The 16,663-nt window shown below is 43.3% G+C and overlaps 1 protein-coding gene across 2 annotated transcripts in view; it reads left to right on the forward strand.

Annotated features, from left to right (window-relative positions):
- GFPT1 (glutamine--fructose-6-phosphate transaminase 1) overlaps positions 1-16,663 on the forward strand; it is a 50,006-nt gene that overhangs the window by 17,063 nt on the left and 16,280 nt on the right. The window contains exons 4-13 of one of the 2 annotated variants that reach the window (XM_090051082.1): positions 1,703-1,828; positions 5,445-5,503; positions 6,061-6,195; positions 7,456-7,517; positions 8,803-8,882; positions 9,668-9,721; positions 13,271-13,376; positions 14,634-14,797; positions 15,155-15,250; positions 15,584-15,681. In XM_090051082.1, the coding sequence (XP_089907208.1) occupies positions 1,703-1,828; positions 5,445-5,503; positions 6,061-6,195; positions 7,456-7,517; positions 8,803-8,882; positions 9,668-9,721; positions 13,271-13,376; positions 14,634-14,797; positions 15,155-15,250; positions 15,584-15,681 (980 nt within the window). The remainder of the gene's footprint in view (positions 1-1,702; positions 1,829-5,444; positions 5,504-6,060; positions 6,196-7,455; positions 7,518-8,802; positions 8,883-9,667; positions 9,722-13,270; positions 13,377-14,633; positions 14,798-15,154; positions 15,251-15,583; positions 15,682-16,663) is intronic. The other variant, XM_090051084.1, reaches the window with a different exon arrangement.

A 16,663-nucleotide genomic window follows, 5' to 3' on the forward strand; every position in this document is an offset into this window, starting at 1 on the left:
TAATTGCCCGCTCCTGAGTTAAGCAGTTAGCTGCTCATTCACAGGTGCCCCTCCGTCCCCGCACGGGGCTTCACCTGAGCTGTGTGGTCTGGCAGGGCTTCCCACCTCCCCACACGCAAAGGGCCCAGGGAGAAGCTCCCAGCATTGGCTGTGGCTGGGCTGCTATGTTATTAGTTAACCATTTAACCAGTTATAATTAGAGGAGGTTAAATGGCTACTTTTTAAAACAATGTTTACATTCCTAATATATGGCAAGGCTTAAATAATTAAAAAGCAGTGTGTTATTTGCCTACTAAAGAAAATGTAGAACATCTTACTGTGCTTTCTGAAAAGCTGTTGCAGGAGAAAGAGAAGACAATCTTCCAACCGAAGGCTGGGTTTCTATCCAGAGATGGTTAATTCTGCACATTATCAGCTCACTAGATACTGCTGGTCCTTCTGAGCACTTTTGGTACTTTGTAGCTCTGAAATAAGCTAGGTCAGTCAGAGAGAATCTTTCAGGAGCATCAGTGATTACGGGCTAGCCATTCAGACATAGAAAATATAAATAGATGGTCATTTTTCCATTTAAGAATAAAAATGCCAGAACCGTTTCACAAGTAAGAGTTTCAAAATGGCCCCACACATGGTTTTAAGTTATATTTTCCTAGGTACATGTCAAACAACGGCAATAATATGCTCAGTTGGAATGGGGTCTGAGGAATAAAGAAACGGGTTTTTCATGGAGACCTGCAGTAAGAGTTCTGGTAGCAGTTCTGGGGGACCCTGGAAAACTTCCACGGGTGCTCCAGGGTACCACACAGTGTTCCCCCAAACACAGTTCACAAGATAAACCCAGAGTTTTGTAATAGGAATCTGTAGTGTTCAAAACATCCTGACCTGTTGTGATCTTTTTCAGTTCTTTCGAACAGAAGAACGGCTCTGTTACCTTTCTGTAGTATAAAGAAAGAGTGAAAACTAAGAGCTGATATTTTCCAGTAGGTGGTGAGTCTGTTGAGGGGAACCTTGAATTTATTGTGGGGTGCCTTTGGTCAAAAATGATTGAGACCCACTCCTCTAGAGGCCTGTCACAGAATCTTTCAGTGAATGGAAAGTATACCGAGGCGTTCTGCTCATTGCTGTGTAGATCAAAAAATTTCTGTTTCAGGTTTTTGGTTTCCACCCTTTTTTGCAAAAGAATTCTTGAATAGGATCTGTCTGTCTAGGTGACAAATCAGTAGTTTGATTATGTATTTGAGCTCTGTTTCACCTTTTGAGATTTGCCCATCAACTTGTTTTTGTCATAATTCAGATCAATAAACACTGTTGTATGTAGTATTTGCTTACAGTCAGTATCTGGAAGCATTATGGATGTCCAGTTTATGAAGTATGAGACAGATTCTGGAACCACCCAGTAAAGTAAAGCCACATGTGGGTAAGGCTTTGCAGAATGAGGCTGAGAATCAGACATGGAAAGATCTTCAAGCTTTTTTTAAATCAAGATTTTTATTGCTTGGCTTAAAGTCACTGCCAGTAACTCTACGTGCCTGATGTAGAGTTACACTAGTAATTTGCTGACTATATTTTCATTTCAATATTTCAGTTTCCACATAACCTGCACCATTGCCCATTTTATGCTCTGAAAGCCCAATCCAACTCCCATGTTGATTTCAGTGACAGTTGGCGCAGGCCTTGATATAATCCTCTTGTTCTTTGTCTGCAGAGCAACAGGACATGGATCTGGATATTGAATTTGACGTACATCTTGGAATTGCACATACCCGCTGGGCTACCCATGGTGAGCCCAACCCCATTAATAGTCACCCACAGCGCTCGGATAAGAACAACGGTAAGATCTTGTTCTGCACAAGGAAGTGTTTGTTTTTGGGAGGAGGAGTAATGGCTGTTGACTTCTGAGTGAAGAATACTGTTTTTCAGGTGAAACAAGTAAATAAAAGGCGTATACTTTACACACAAGTCCTGGCGGTTCATATGAAAATTCCTGTGGCATAAAGATACCAATTGCTTCTTGAACAGCAGAATGACATTTGTTTGGAAGCAGGTGTATATATAGTTGTTTTATTGCAAGCCACATATACTAATCCTCCTTCTGTAGTCAGTGGGAGTTCGGCCACTGACTTCAGTGCAAGCAGCAATAGGATATGTTATGAATTAATTGCAGTAACAGGCAGACTCACTTAATGAGTGAATGCTGATGGCTTTTGCCCACTCTTGGGAAGGGGATATGGAATAAGAAAGCCTACACTTAAATGGAATATACAGGAATGTTCCCAACCACTCTTTCACATGAGACATTAGAATAAAAACATGTTTAATGTATTCTCTTTTGGCAAAAGTGGAGTTTGTTTTGGTGGGTAGAAGGCAGCTTACCTTTATTTAATCTGTGTGCCGCTTCATCAGTAGGACTACAGCAGGCAGCTAGATCTCTTGCATATAATAAATGGACTGTTATGGCTCCAACCAAGGCTAATTTACCTTTGTGCCTGCCACCCATATAATTATTAGCATTCCCCTTTACAGAGGAAACAAAATGAGGCCTGAAGAGATGAAAAGATTCTCCCTGGTGTCTCTGGTAGAGCCAGAAATTAGGGGCGTGCAAAATGGGCCCTATTCAATTTGGATTTGGCCTGAATCAGGGACAGTGATTAGATTTGTTGATTTGGATTACTGTCTCTGATTTGATTCAGCCGAATCTGAAGATTCGATGCCGATGTGGAGAATCAGTGATTCGGCTATAGACACAGCTTTAAATGTTTTTTCTGCGTACCTCAAGATACCAGGTGCAGCTTGTGACTGCTGTGATGCTGGGGCGGATGGAGTGTCCCACAGAAGTGTGGGGGCTCAAAGTACTTCCAGTCCACTTCCGGGTCTGTTGGGCGGGCCTCATGCCCTCCTGGCTCTGATCAGCTGTGGGGGGACCCTGGGTCCCTCCCCAGACCCCGGAGGCACCAGTCGCTGACCCAAGGGAGGGGATATGGGTGGGGGGGGAGGGGGGGAGCTGTGCACTCCCCAGCGGACTTGGAAATGGACCGGGAGTGCTTTGAGCCCCCCACACTTCTGTGGGACGTTCCATCACAGCATTCACAAGCCCCCTGCTATCTTGAGGTATATAGAAAAAACATTTAAAGCTGTGTCTATGTCTGAATCGCTGAACCTCTTCGAATCGATTCGGAGGGTTCCTATTCAATTCGGAGAGATTAAAGGGTCTCCTGATTTAATTTGGATTTGGAGATTCAGCCACTGAATTGAGCCAAATCTCCACTGAATCAAATCAGGGACTGAAGCTTTGCACTGCCCTACCAGATATAGAACCCAAGTCTTTTGTTCCCCATTCTGCGGGTTAAGCACAAGTCCATTCTCCATTGTGATTACATACTGTAAAATGAAGATCTGGAATAAAATAATAATAATCCCTGTTCAAATTTGCTGATGACACTAAAATGTGGGCGGATGTGGGCACACTGGAAGGAAGCATCAGGCTACAATCAGACTTAGGCAGGTTACAAGGGTGGGAGGATGTGAATAGGGTGGGATTCAACACAGACAAATGCAAAGTGATGCACCTGGGGAGGAACAACCGGCACCATACCTACAGGTTGGGGAACTCCCCTCTTGTCAGCACGGAGGCGGAAAAGGATCTTGGGGTCATCATTGACTGCAAGATGAACATGGGCCGGCAGCGTGGGGAGGCAGTCAGGAAGGCCAACCGCACCTTGTCATGCATCCACAGATGCAGCTCGACCAGGTCCAAGGAGGTGATCCTCCCCCTCTATGCGGCACTGGTCAGGCCGCAGCTGGAGTACTGCGTCCAGTTCTGGGTGCCGCACTTCAAGAGGGATGTGGACAGCATGGAGAGGGTCCAGAGGAGGCCACTGGCATGATCAGGGGGCAGCAGGGCAGGCCCTATGGGGACAGGCTACGGGACCTGAACCTGTTCAGCCTCCAAAAGAGAAGGCTGAGGGGGGATCTAGTGGCCTGTTACAAACTAGTCGGGGGGATCAGCAGGCATTGGGGGGAGTCCCTGTTCCCCCGAGCACCGCCAGGAGTGACCAGGAATAACGGTCGCAAGCTGGCAGAGGGTAGATTCAGGCTAGATATCAGGAGGCGCGACTTCACGGTCAGGGCGGCTAGCGTCTGGAACCAGCTTCCAAGAGAAGTGGTGCTGGCCCCTACCCTGGGGGTGTTTAAGAGGAGGTTAGATGAACATCTTGCTGGGGTCGTTTGACCCCAGTACTCTTTCCTGCCATGGCAGGGGGTTGGACTAGATGATCCACTCAGGTCCCTTCCGACCCTAGAAACTATGGAACTATATAAATAAGGCTGTTCTGTGCATTGTTTAGATGGGTTAAATGTATTTGCTCAATGTACTTTTTTGGGGAAACTTTTTTTCCTTCGAACAATTAGAATCAAACTGTTTGGAAAAGAAAAAAAAAATAGGACAGTTGACTTGAAAAATGGTGACTACTAAACGCAGCGACATCCTCCAGGGGAAAATGTCATCAGCACGCACAATCATCTGGGAAAATGCTACATGGGTAGGATGGCCCAGGTTCTGTTCTTTTACATCAGGAAACCCTCCCTTTTGTATTGGACACAAAATGATATTGGACACAACTTTGCCACGAAATGAGTTCCTTATCACAGATCTGCACACCTGGCTTCAACCTGCCATGCTGTCAGTGAGTCTTGCTGAATAGGTTATGGACAGGCCAAGATCTCTGTGCAGCCAGCCTCCGCTGTTGGGGTCTTCATGACAATCCAGACCGTAGTGTGGCAAAACCCTACAGTCTGTGTCGCATTGTCGATGACTGCCCGCTAAGTTCAGTGGTGGACTACTGGATGTGCACATGGCCACTGAGGCCATTATTGTGTGGCTCAGTGATTACGCACACACTGACTAAATGATACTAGAAAGACATTGCTGAGGGGAATTGGTGCATGCATTTCGTTAAATGCAAAGTACATTTAAATACAGGGCTTTAAAAAGCAAATAATTGGCTTTTAAATAAATAGCTTATATGGGGGAGCTTTATTTGTAATTTTTTGCTTGTAAACGGTTATGCAATGGAATGGCAACAGCTCCAGTGAACAGGGCACAGGACTGGGGATAAAGACTGTTGGGTTTTATTCTGGGCTCTGAGCAAGCCACTCTGTGTATGTATTCATTTCAGGTGTGGTGTTGAATTCAACTGTTTGACCCAGAACAGGGGTCATAATCTGGGATAAAACTCGAGTCTCTTGCATGGTAATGGAAAGTAGTGCCTCCAGTCCACTGAGTCAGTGTTCTGTGCACAGCCACTGCAGCGTGGTACAGGAGCCATTCTCTGGTACGGTGGGCGTGTGAGTCTGTGGAAGTAGGCTTGCTGAAGTAACTTTGACATGCCGCGTTTTTAACACTCCGGTGTGCCTTGCGACTGACCATTGGTCTTATCTCTGTTTTCTAGAGTTCATCGTTATCCACAATGGCATCATAACCAACTACAAAGACCTGAGAAAATTTTTGGTTAGTAAAACTAACCCTGTGCATTCGTCCTGAGAGGAAGTGGCAATGGCACTTATACTGGTGTACAGATGAGCTTGTTGAACTTCCAGGTCCTTGAATGAGGTGGTGAAAGTCTTGCTTCTGTAGGATGAGAGCCATTGAAGCTAATGGTGCATATTAACAGGTTTATGCAGCGCAAGACCTAATTGCTGTTGGGACCAGGCCTGCCAGTGGCCATTTCCTACTTGTTTAATTCTTGAGCACCCATCTCTTTGCTTTCTTTGATGGTGCCTCTAATGTTTGAGGGAGTTGCACAAAACTACCTCCTTTTCCTCCTCCAAATACCTCCCTGGAACTCTTCTTTTCTGAGAAGCCTCCTGGGGCCACTGTGTTTGTTTTCTTGTATTTCCCTGTCTGTCTCCTATTATCCAGTTAGATTGTAACATCTTTGGGATGGAGAATATTTCTTCTGTGTGCAGCACATAGCACAGTCGGGTTCTGGTATGTAGCTAAGGCAGTTTCCTGGCAATATGGTTATCCCAGTCATTAACTTGGTGCTTGTTTTGTTTCACTTCCAGGAAAGCAAAGGGTATGATTTTGAATCTGAGACTGACACGGAAAGCATTGCCAAGCTTGTAAAGTACATGTATGACAACCGTGAAAGCGATGACATCAGCTTCACAACACTGGTGGAGAGAGTGATCCAGCAACTGGTAATATACTGATTATTAAAAAAATAAACGTGAAAATTAAGAACTGTGTTAAAACATTTCAAAATAAGAACAGCAAGCCTAACAGTACTGAATCAGACAGTGGCCAGTCTGCTGTGTGGCTTCTGCTTTATGGACTTTTGTCTCTGTTCTGCACTCTTCAGTGAGTAGTGGAAGAAATCTCACAATGGAAAATTAGGGTCAGCCTGTTCTGTTTTCAAGAGACATTTCTTTCTAATTTCAAACAATTGGTGTTTACCTCTTGGCCTGAAGCACAAGCGTGTATATTCCTTAGTTTCATCCTGTCTAATGTAGCTCGTGGGTATGATTCATGTAAACACTTAATGTTGCCCAACTCTTGGCCACAGTAATACTTTGCAGCAGCTGGTTCAATAGGTCAGGTGTGGGTTGTGGGAAGAGCAGAAGTATAGAGTAGCTCTCCCCAGCAGGTATCTATACTCTTTATTATGTAGGCTTCCTCAGTAAGTCACAGTCCAAGACCTTGGTTAAGGCAGGTACCAGTAGGACATAAATAAAATTCAGATTTGCTTAACCCATTTCCTAAGTCTGGGTCTGAAGCTGGCTGGGTATGCAAACCTAGTAGTGGGGCAGATGTTTGCCCCTTGTGGGAATATCCTTGAAAAGCCTTGTTTAGGTACTAGCCTCTTGGCCTTAATTTCTGAGTCTTTGACTTATGATTATGCATCTTATGGGCATAGAAACAGTACCTGTTGTTTGCTTCCTCCTGCTCCTAAGTTTTTCTGGAGACAAATAATTTTACTAATCCTGGTAATAGAAGACAGTGTAATATACCCTGGGGCTATAGACCCTTCCCTGCAACTCTTGGTGGGGATGCTGTGTGTTCCAGTGAATGACAGCTGGACAGAGGCTTGTCAAGCAAAGCAATGATTTGTCAACTGCTTTGCTGAAACTGTGGCTTGAGAACCTGAGAGCTTCTGTACCAGTCCTCTGCTAAGCTGTGGAGGGCATCCCCTTGGAAGGATTTTTTGTTTATGTGTTTTTGAGAGTGACTGGTTGAGAAGCAAGCTAATGTGCCAAGTCAGGGACTGTGTTTCAGCAACGGGCACCTGAATCAGCAGCGACTTCTGCATTGTGTGTCAGGCAACAATCTACTGCGTGTGTCAAAGATTTGTTTGTTAGCTACATGTATGGGTGCAGCCTGTGTGCCAGCATTTGGGGAATCATGCTACAAACATTATTCAGAATGGTACAATAGCTTATATCTGTGTCTCTTCTTCCCAGGAAGGTGCTTTTGCCCTTGTGTTCAAAAGTGTCCATTATCCTGGTCAAGCAGTGGGCACCAGGTAAATATTGCTACAGTAAACTGTCTCTCTCTCAGTAGTTGGTGTTTCCATTTGAATTACTGTTCCCTCATTTTATATAGGTGAGAGTGTTTACGCTCCGGACCTAATTGTCAATCTTCCCCTTTCGGTGAAAATGGAAGATGCTGTATTTGTACCATATAAGAATCCATATTAATTTCTCTCCTCACCTCTTCATGCCAATCTAACACCTGCCGAAGACCTTTTGAAAAGACCTTAACTGCCAGATTCATTATCCACATGTTTCATTTATGCTGGGTTATACCCAATCTGAAATAGCTCCCATCTATTGATTGTCAAGATATGCTGCAGTGGCCGTCCCACTGGGCAATGGCCATCCCACCGGGCAGCCAACTGAGGTGGGCTCTGGAAAGAAAATGGGTATGTAGGTGGGGAATAGGAGTTGTGTGTTGCAAGCAGTTTAATATCATTTATGACATCTTCTGAAGCACTGGAAAGGCTCCTCTCTCTTAATTTCTAATAATTTCATTAGTTTAATAAAGGTGGGCCATCTTGGTTCTCAGGTTTATTGGAATGAAAATAACCCTCCTAAATGCCAACCTGAGCACCCAAGTGCAGGCCACCACGGTATTGTTTCAATGCTCGCACTGAGTCTGGCCCAATTGTAGCATTCAATTTTTACATTATGCCTTGATACTACACAGTCTGTGCTTTTTCCCAGGTTTGAGTGTGGACTTCCTCAGCTTGTTTGAGAGAGAATTTGATATTTTGAGATCCTTATGCAGAACTTGTACAACATGGTGGGAGATAACATGAGTATGAAAAGGAGACAGTCCCTCCCTCTCCCCCCCGCCCCCCTTAGCATGATCAGTTTAATTACAGAGGCATTTTATTTGATTTTGTTTTAAACACCTTTGCATTAATTTTGCCATAAACAAGGGTTGCCACATCTCCTGGTCTTGCACCTCTTATGCCAGTGTGAAAATGTATGTCTGGACCATTCCTAAAAGAGAATAGTAATGACATTTTATACATTTTGTACTCACTTGTCACTCTTCTGGCTACCAGTACAGAACGAGTGGCAGTGATTTAACTCAGAAGCCACTTGCTGTGGGAGAATGAATATCCCAATCTTGCCATATAGCTTGTGGCTGGGGTTGGCCAATGGCTTAGTTAGAGAGAGATGAATTCAGTTTGCTTTATCTTAGTTTGGGTGTTGGACCAAAGAAACAAATCCCTGTAGATTTAAGGTGTTTGCGCTGCAAGTGACAGTGCATCCAGCTTCAACCTGATGGTTTGTTTGCAGACGAGGAAGCCCCCTGCTGATTGGAGTGCGAAGTGAACACAAGCTCTCCACCGACCACATCCCCATACTGTACAGAACAGGTAAATACAGCTGCCAGGTCCTCTTACCACCCGGGAACAAGGGCATGTGTCGGATCTCATTTACCTTGGCCAAAATCCAGAGCGAGCTCATTGACATAAGGGAAGTGACTCCAGATTTATATTAACTTATCAGAGAGGAAGAACCATTGAACTATAAGCTATGCATTCAAAGGGAGGAAATGCAGCAAGGGAGAGATTTTTCTTTTAACCACGTGCTGTGTTGTATCCCTCAGTTGACTTTACTGTGCCCTGTTGGGAAGATGAGAAATTGTGTTAGCAGAAATCTCTTTTGATTGTGATCAAAGGTTTGATGATGTGCATTTGCAGGTAATCTATTCCTAATAAGTAGCATTTATATTACACAGTGTTATCAGCATGCCCACGGATTGACAGTCACACTTTTTAATGTGAGAACTGGGGTTTATGCTCAAATAATTAGACCCTTTGTCTTATCCTCATGCTGGAAGAGTCTGACCCGGCACTTGTTAAAGTCAGTGAAACAACTTCCAGAGACTTAGGGATCAGTCCCATGGGTATCACAGTGACAGGAATGTGGGAACACAGCAACAGACCTTATTTCCAATTCTGTCACGACTGACAGCATTTTTCCCTTAAGATTGTGTCTCCAATTATGTAGAGGCTGAATTGATAATAAATCTTCTGTCTCCGATTCCTTGCTTTACATTAGCTAACTGACTAGTTCTCTTTTGCACACTGTTACGCTGTAATATTGACTATTTTCACCAGTTGTCTGAAGTTATTTTTCTTTCCAATTACACTTTCAGCTGTGCAATCTATGGATCATTCTTTTGATGGAATATCCATAAAAAAGGAGGAAGGTGCCTATCAGAGACATACCTTTAACACAAAACCTCTTGCTCCCTAAAGGAGGAATTGTAAATACGGGAAATCAGCATTGATTCTTTAATACGTGGTTATTGCTTTCCATGTAGCACCATAAAACAAACAGGAGGATCAGTATTTCTTCATAGAAAACACAACAAATAATAATAATAAAAAAGCCTCCCATTTCTCCCAGTTCTGAGTATGCAATGATGCTGAGTGTACGTACAACACTTACAGCACCTTATCTGGACCATCTAGAACCAGATTCTGCTATGGGTCCTATGCACATAAGAGGCCATTTCCACTAAGAACAGTCGCTTGCAGCTGCTGACAACCCAGGGTTTGTCTTGTTATCTAGGACACTACAGTATACTTCATATCTAGAAGTACAATATACTTACTCCATTATGGGGAGGAAAGGAAGGTGGCTTTAAATTTAGCTGTGTGCTATTAGCTTGCAGTAGCTACATCACACTGGGGTGTGGAGTGACCTCAGTACTGAATAACATGACAGTCTGGTGGAACTGGTGGATTTTGAAGGTTTGGAGGTAACTGTGGACCAGCTAGTGATTTTGACTCTTAAAGGAGTAGGTGATTTCAGTTGCCTCCCATCCTTGTACAAATAAGATGATTTCAGTAAAAGCAGTAAAGTCTAAGTGGCTGACTTACTCGGATTTAAAAGTATTTCATGCCTCATAATGTTTGCTGACAGCCTCGGCATGAAGTGCAACTCTTCTGTTAGTTTACAGTAAGATTTTATGCTCTCCCTAAGAAACATAGATAGATAATGGAATGAGGTTTTAAGCAAGGCCATAACATCAGGTAACATGTGCCACTTTGGTTCTCTGAAACACCACTCCCAGCAATTCAAGATGTAGCCTCACTCACACAAGCATAGACAGATCTCATTTTCTGCAGAACCCAGTACTGTTTAGTACAGTAGTAGCTACTTAAAATGCCAAAACAGAGCATGCTCTGGTATCAGGATACAGTCAGCAACCTTGCCTTAGTGTTCTGGAAGTACTTGTTTGTTTGCATTTTTATTTCTTAATTATCCATATCTTCACTCTTCGTGCTGAATAGGAAAAACTTCTGAGTTGATTTTAGATTTTGGTAAATAGGAATCTGTGATCCTATCAGTGATCCCATAGATCCTCTGCCATATGCACCTGCCTTTAGTATTTTGAAAATGTTCCCTAGGACCTTTTGTGCACTACTCACTACACTAGTGCGTGGAATGGATTTTATTTAATGTACACGATAGCATGAATTTGCTCTTAAGCTTGCTGCGAGTGCATGAGTTGAGACACGCTATGTGAGTGCTCTCTTGCACGCAGGCGCACCCTGTAGTTACAGGTGACCATGACACATTGTGCTGATTGTGTAGTGTTCGGTGAGTTGGTTCGTGGAAAGCAATGCCACTTACTAAAGATTATGCAGTCAGTGTTGTACCTGGGGGAAAAGAATCTGCATGCTGGAATTTAACATGGGTGTTTTCTCGGTGGGATCACTAACCCTCTGCCTGCTCTGATTGTGTCCTTTGGTAACATGGTAAATGAAATGAAGAGCTCTGAACTCTTGGTCTAGTAGAGCTTCCTTATTTTTCATCAGTATCAACATGAAAGCAGTGTTTTTTTTGTCCTGATTTTTGGAAACAACTCCAAAGCCAAAGATGGCAGTATGCATGCAAATGCTAGTTGTTGTAATGAATCGATGGAATACATATTCTCTTTATAAAAACAATTCCTGCTTTTATCACCACAAGGAAACAGCTGGGCCCGTAGAACAAGTTCCTGGTGTATCAAAAAAAGAAAGATAAAAACTTTCAAATTTTTATTTTTGTAACACTTCCCTTCTTTTTAAAGAGTTTTGCTTAGACAGTCTATCAAATCATTCCTCCGCCAAGGTTGAGTTGTCACAGGCATTACATTAATACTTTTGACCAAGTTAAAATATTAAACAACAGATATCATGCACTGGTCTTGGAGATTTATTTTACAGTTTAATAGTCCTTCCTAATAGGTCCTAAGGTTAAAAAAAAAAAAGGTTGAAAAACTTTTGAGAACATTTTAATGGAATTATAGACTTCTTGACAAACTTAGATTATCCCTGAAGTAGTCATAGAAGCACAGCAGTCTGCGAATGTGAAATAATGTGCCTCTCACTGCTTACTCAAGCTTATGCTTCTTTTGATCAAGCTAAATAACATCTTCTGAGGTGTGCAGCCTTAGTAAAGTTTGCCAGCAGTATAAGTGAGGGCAAAATTATTAGTAGCCTGGCCAGTCATGAAGGGCACAGAGCAATTACTCCTGTGGTCCATTGCCTCCATTTATAAATTGTGATCAGCAAATAGACCATGAAAGAGATTTTGCTCTTGGTTTCACCTGTTGAGCGTCAACAGGATGATTATACAGGTATAACGGAGGAAAGAATTTGAGCAGGAGAATTTTTACAAGCGTTGGTGTTTCATAGTTTCATAGTAGCTAGGGTCACCTGAACAGATCATCTCGCCTGACCCCCTGCCACAGGCAGGAATGAATGCTGGGTTCACAAGACCCCAGACAGGTGATCGTCCAACCTCCTCTTGACTTTGCCCAAGGTAGGGCGAGGACCACTTCCCTGGGAAGTTGGTTCCAGAATTTGGCCATCCTAACTGTAAAATTATTGCCTCCTGATCTCTAACCTTAACCTGTTCTCCATCAGCTTATTACCATTGATCCTCATCACCCCAGGTGGTGCTGGGGAGAAAAGGGCTCTGCCTGTTTGCTGTTGATCTCCCCCGAGGAGTGTGTAGGCAGCCACCAGGTCCCCCCTCAGCCTCCTCTTGCTGAGGCTGAACAGGTTCAGGTCCCTCCATCTCTCCTCATAGGGTCTGGCCTGCAGCCCTCTCACCAAGCAGGTGGCCTCCTCTGCACCCTCTCCGTGCTGGCTACGTCCTTTTTGAAGTGCAGTGCCCAATACTGGACGCAGTACTCCAGCTGCGGCCTGACCAGTGTCGCGTAGAGGGGGAGGATCACCTCTCTGGACCGGCTTGTCATGCATCCGAAGATGCATCTCAAGGTATGGCTGGCCTTGCTGGCTCCGGTTGTGTTAACTCAACCTAGTTGACTGGAAAAATACTGGGCCCCACAAAGTGTGAAAGAGCTCAGAAGGCAGTGAGAGTTACTTCCCAAAGCAGAACTGTGAAGAGACTCTTTTTAGTTAGTGACATTTTCTGTAATTTTGCATTTCAGTGGCATGTTTAATGTCAAGCACAGCATTAATTCAAAAAGCTGTAAATGCCATGCAAACAAACTGAGAAAGGACACAGGAACATGAACAAACAATACATGACTTGGAAAAGGAGAACGTGATCCTCTTTTTGCAAAACCTACTTTCAGTGTTAAATTGACCATAACTGCCTGACATTAAACCAAAATGCAAAGCGTCTAAACAAGGCTTCATGCTGATACTGTGACTTGGGGACTTTGGTTAAGGCTGACGTTGCAGTGCGTGTTCTCTGTTTTATGGATATGTGATGCAGAATGCTTCATACTTTGCAGGTAAAGACAAGAAGGGAAGCTGCAACCTATCTCGTATTGACAGCACCACCTGTCTTTTCCCTGTGGAAGAGAAAGCAGTGGAATATTACTTTGCCTCTGATGCTAGGTGAGATTCTTTAGCATAGTAAAAGTGATGCTATTTCAGTTTAGGGTCCTGGCAGGTAAACTGAGATTCAGGTGTTGCGTTAGGAATAGTTGCTCAGTAGGCCTGTGAAACAGCTTTCAAAAGATTTACAAATAGTAAATTTCACATGCTGGGTGATGAATTGTGTTCTCAGTTTTTGATGGTGGTGGGAGGGAAGCAGGGGTAAAGATAGGTGAAATCAGACTTTCTGCTAAAGACTTTCTTGCCTTCCTAGAATGGCCTTATTTTCAGTCAAGAATATCTGTTGATGATTCCAGCGTTGAGTAATGTGAAGCTTGTGAGACTGCTGACTCAAAAGTCAACAGACACAGAAACGATCAGGAGGGTCGTGCAGCTCTCCAGGAGTTTTTGTTCATAAGCAATTCCCAGCATTATCTGCCGGGTCTCACATTTTAATCCCCAGGAGGGTGGAAGTGTAGTGATTAAAAAATACCTCTGCAGTATCCCTAATGAAATTTCAGCCTTTCAGATGTTAACAAACAGAAGTAGGTTTTAGGTAAATGTGACCAGAGGTGACTTGCAGCTCCTTTCATCTGAGCGTTTGGAAGAGCATTGAACATTTAGGTTTCCAGTGTCCCTGTATGTTCATCCCATTTTTACAAGAAGAGTCTAAGTGACTTGGCCAGGGTCAGAGTGAGGCATTTAAATGTGGCTTTCACTGTTGAAACTATGGGCAGAATCAGGTTTAAAATGCTGTTGTTTAAAAGACTCCATATTTTCCTAGTGTTGAAATACCCCAAGTTAATTGATTCTGGATATACAATCCCATAGCAATAAATGTCCAACTCGTCATACCTTTCATGAGTAGATCTCTGATGTGATTTCCTCTTAGAGATGGCACAGGGAGGGGAAATGACTTGCCCAGGATCTCTCAGCAGGCCGCAGAGCCAGGAATTGAACTCAGGTCTCCCAAGTCCCACTCTTTACCTCTTAATGCTTAGACCAGACTGCAGCATAATATCCTTTGTCTAAGATGTGCACAGAGCAGTCTTAAAGGGAGACCATAAATTAATAATGAGACAAGGGGATGAAATCTTGTTCTGTTGTCAGTGTGGAAATGTTCCTTGCACCGTTTCTATTTTTTTAAAGAAATTCCAACGAAATGAGTAACTTTATTGAATACAGAAGTTGCTCGGTCGATTGCAAAGTCAGCTGTAACTGTTTTTTACTCGGTGAAGCAGTCGGTGACCTATGGCACATGGTGCGTTCTTGTTACAGTGCAGTTATTGAACACACCAACAGAGTGATTTTCCTTGAAGATGATGATGTAGCAGCTGTGGTGGACGGTCGTCTTTCTATCCACCGGATCAAACGCACGGCGGGTGATCATCCTGGCCGAGCCGTCCAGACTCTGCAGATGGAACTTCAGCAGATCATGAAGGGTAAAGTCTTTTGATCCTTTCCTCCACGTTCAGTAGGGGACTGCTCCCTGTCAGCTGGCGCCAGTAGCTGAGGGATATAAGTTGTCAGGTTGAGGAGTCTCTCTCCCGTCTGTCTTGGACTGTGCCCTAAAAAAACAAAATGTCACGTTGGGCATTTCACCTCCATCAGTGGAAACACTTGCATCCTGCACCTTTCCAAATATGCAGTTCCACGTAGGGGTGAAAGGCTCATTTCTGGCCTTTAGAGCAATAAGCATGTTTTCTGCTTTGCTCTCATGTGCTCCTCTGTTCACTGCAGTTCTGGTATAATGTAGTTTCTTTCCACTGTTCCTTTATTTATTTCTTTATTTATTTTAGGTAACTTCAGTTCATTTATGCAGAAAGAGATTTTTGAGCAACCAGAATCTGTTGTCAACACCATGAGGGGCAGAGTCAACTTTGATGACTACACTGGTAATTACAGAGACTCGTTGGGTTTGTTACAGTTCTAGGTCTAGTGCTCTCCAAATGAGCGTTGCTGGGGTAGGAGCTAGATAAATAAGTGTGTGTAAAAGGAAATGCCATTACTTGAAATGGGCCTTCCACAACAGTGACAGGAGAGGGGTAGTCTCTTTGCTGACTCAGGTTATTATTTATGTGGTTTCCTAGCAGAGAAAATATTCTCTTTACTTGGAGAACCCAGGAAACATTGAGGACCCTGAAAAGTCACATGCTATATTTGTCTTTTGCTATTTCAACGTTTTTTATTTATTTTTTTTTCCTTTTTTTCATGCTAACCTGTTACAGTGAACTTGGGTGGGTTGAAGGATCACATCAAGGAGATCCAGCGGTGCAGACGTTTAATCCTAATCGCTTGTGGGACGAGTTATCATGCTGGAGTTGCAGTAAGTAGCTGTCTTTATTCATTTCCTTCCAAACTGGCTGAATTAGCTGATGATGTGTGTCCTGAGCAAGTTATGGTCTCATCAGATGCAGTGGGGAAAAGTGCATTATCCAGTGGCAGGTGTTTCAAGATATGTAAGGTAAAAGAGTCTAAATAAAAAGGGCTGTGAGTCCAGGTTGTGCTTAGTGGGACTTTTTAGAAGTTTCTTTAAGTGCCTTGGAGCTTTCAAAAATTGCACTATGTGCCTATCTTTATATTTAGGCACCAAAACCCCATCAAAACGTTGTCCTTTAATAGAGTGCACACATCGTTTCTGAAAGCTGGACTTAATTGCTTATGGAAGTTTTAGCCTTTGGAAAACTTTTGACAAGAAAATCTCTTCTCTTCTGGGAAAATTGTCAAGGCATGTGACAACATAGTACTGTAGCACATCTACAGAAAGTTAAAGGTCATCCTGGGCTAAGTCTGACTTTTCCCCTTGGTTTTTGCAGGCTCTGACAACAGCATATATTAAAGACATCCATCCAAATGCCACATATAATATGACAATTCTGTTTCATGCCACACAATTTCATAAATGTTTGCGGGAACATGGTTGTGTACAAACAACATGTAACTGTATTCTCTTGAGGCATGTTCTGATCACAGGGCAGCTGTAATGGCTTTAGCCCAAGCTCTGTTGGGTTGTTAGTTAGCAGCCCAGAAGCTCGGGATTGTTTCATAAAACGAGTCCTTAGAAGTTTTTTCCCCAGATACGCTTTATGGTCATTTCAGGGTGCTTTTTCTTTTCTCTTTTTTTTTAAACACACAGCTGCATTAACTATTTCATATGAATTAGAAAATGAAGCTGACTCTCATCTGGCAACTTCCATGTTTCACGGAAATGCAGATCACCATCAGAGAGCCCCTCAGACCAAAATAGGGTTTCATGTGTTTTCCTTATACTGGCTGCAGGTTTTGGGTGCTTCAGTCATTCAAAAAAG

Source organism: Crocodylus siamensis, chromosome 6, assembly GCF_052110815.1.
Source record: "Crocodylus siamensis isolate JL-2025a chromosome 6, ASM5211081v1, whole genome shotgun sequence".
In the NCBI taxonomy this organism is placed as follows: domain Eukaryota; kingdom Metazoa; phylum Chordata; order Crocodylia; family Crocodylidae; genus Crocodylus; species Crocodylus siamensis.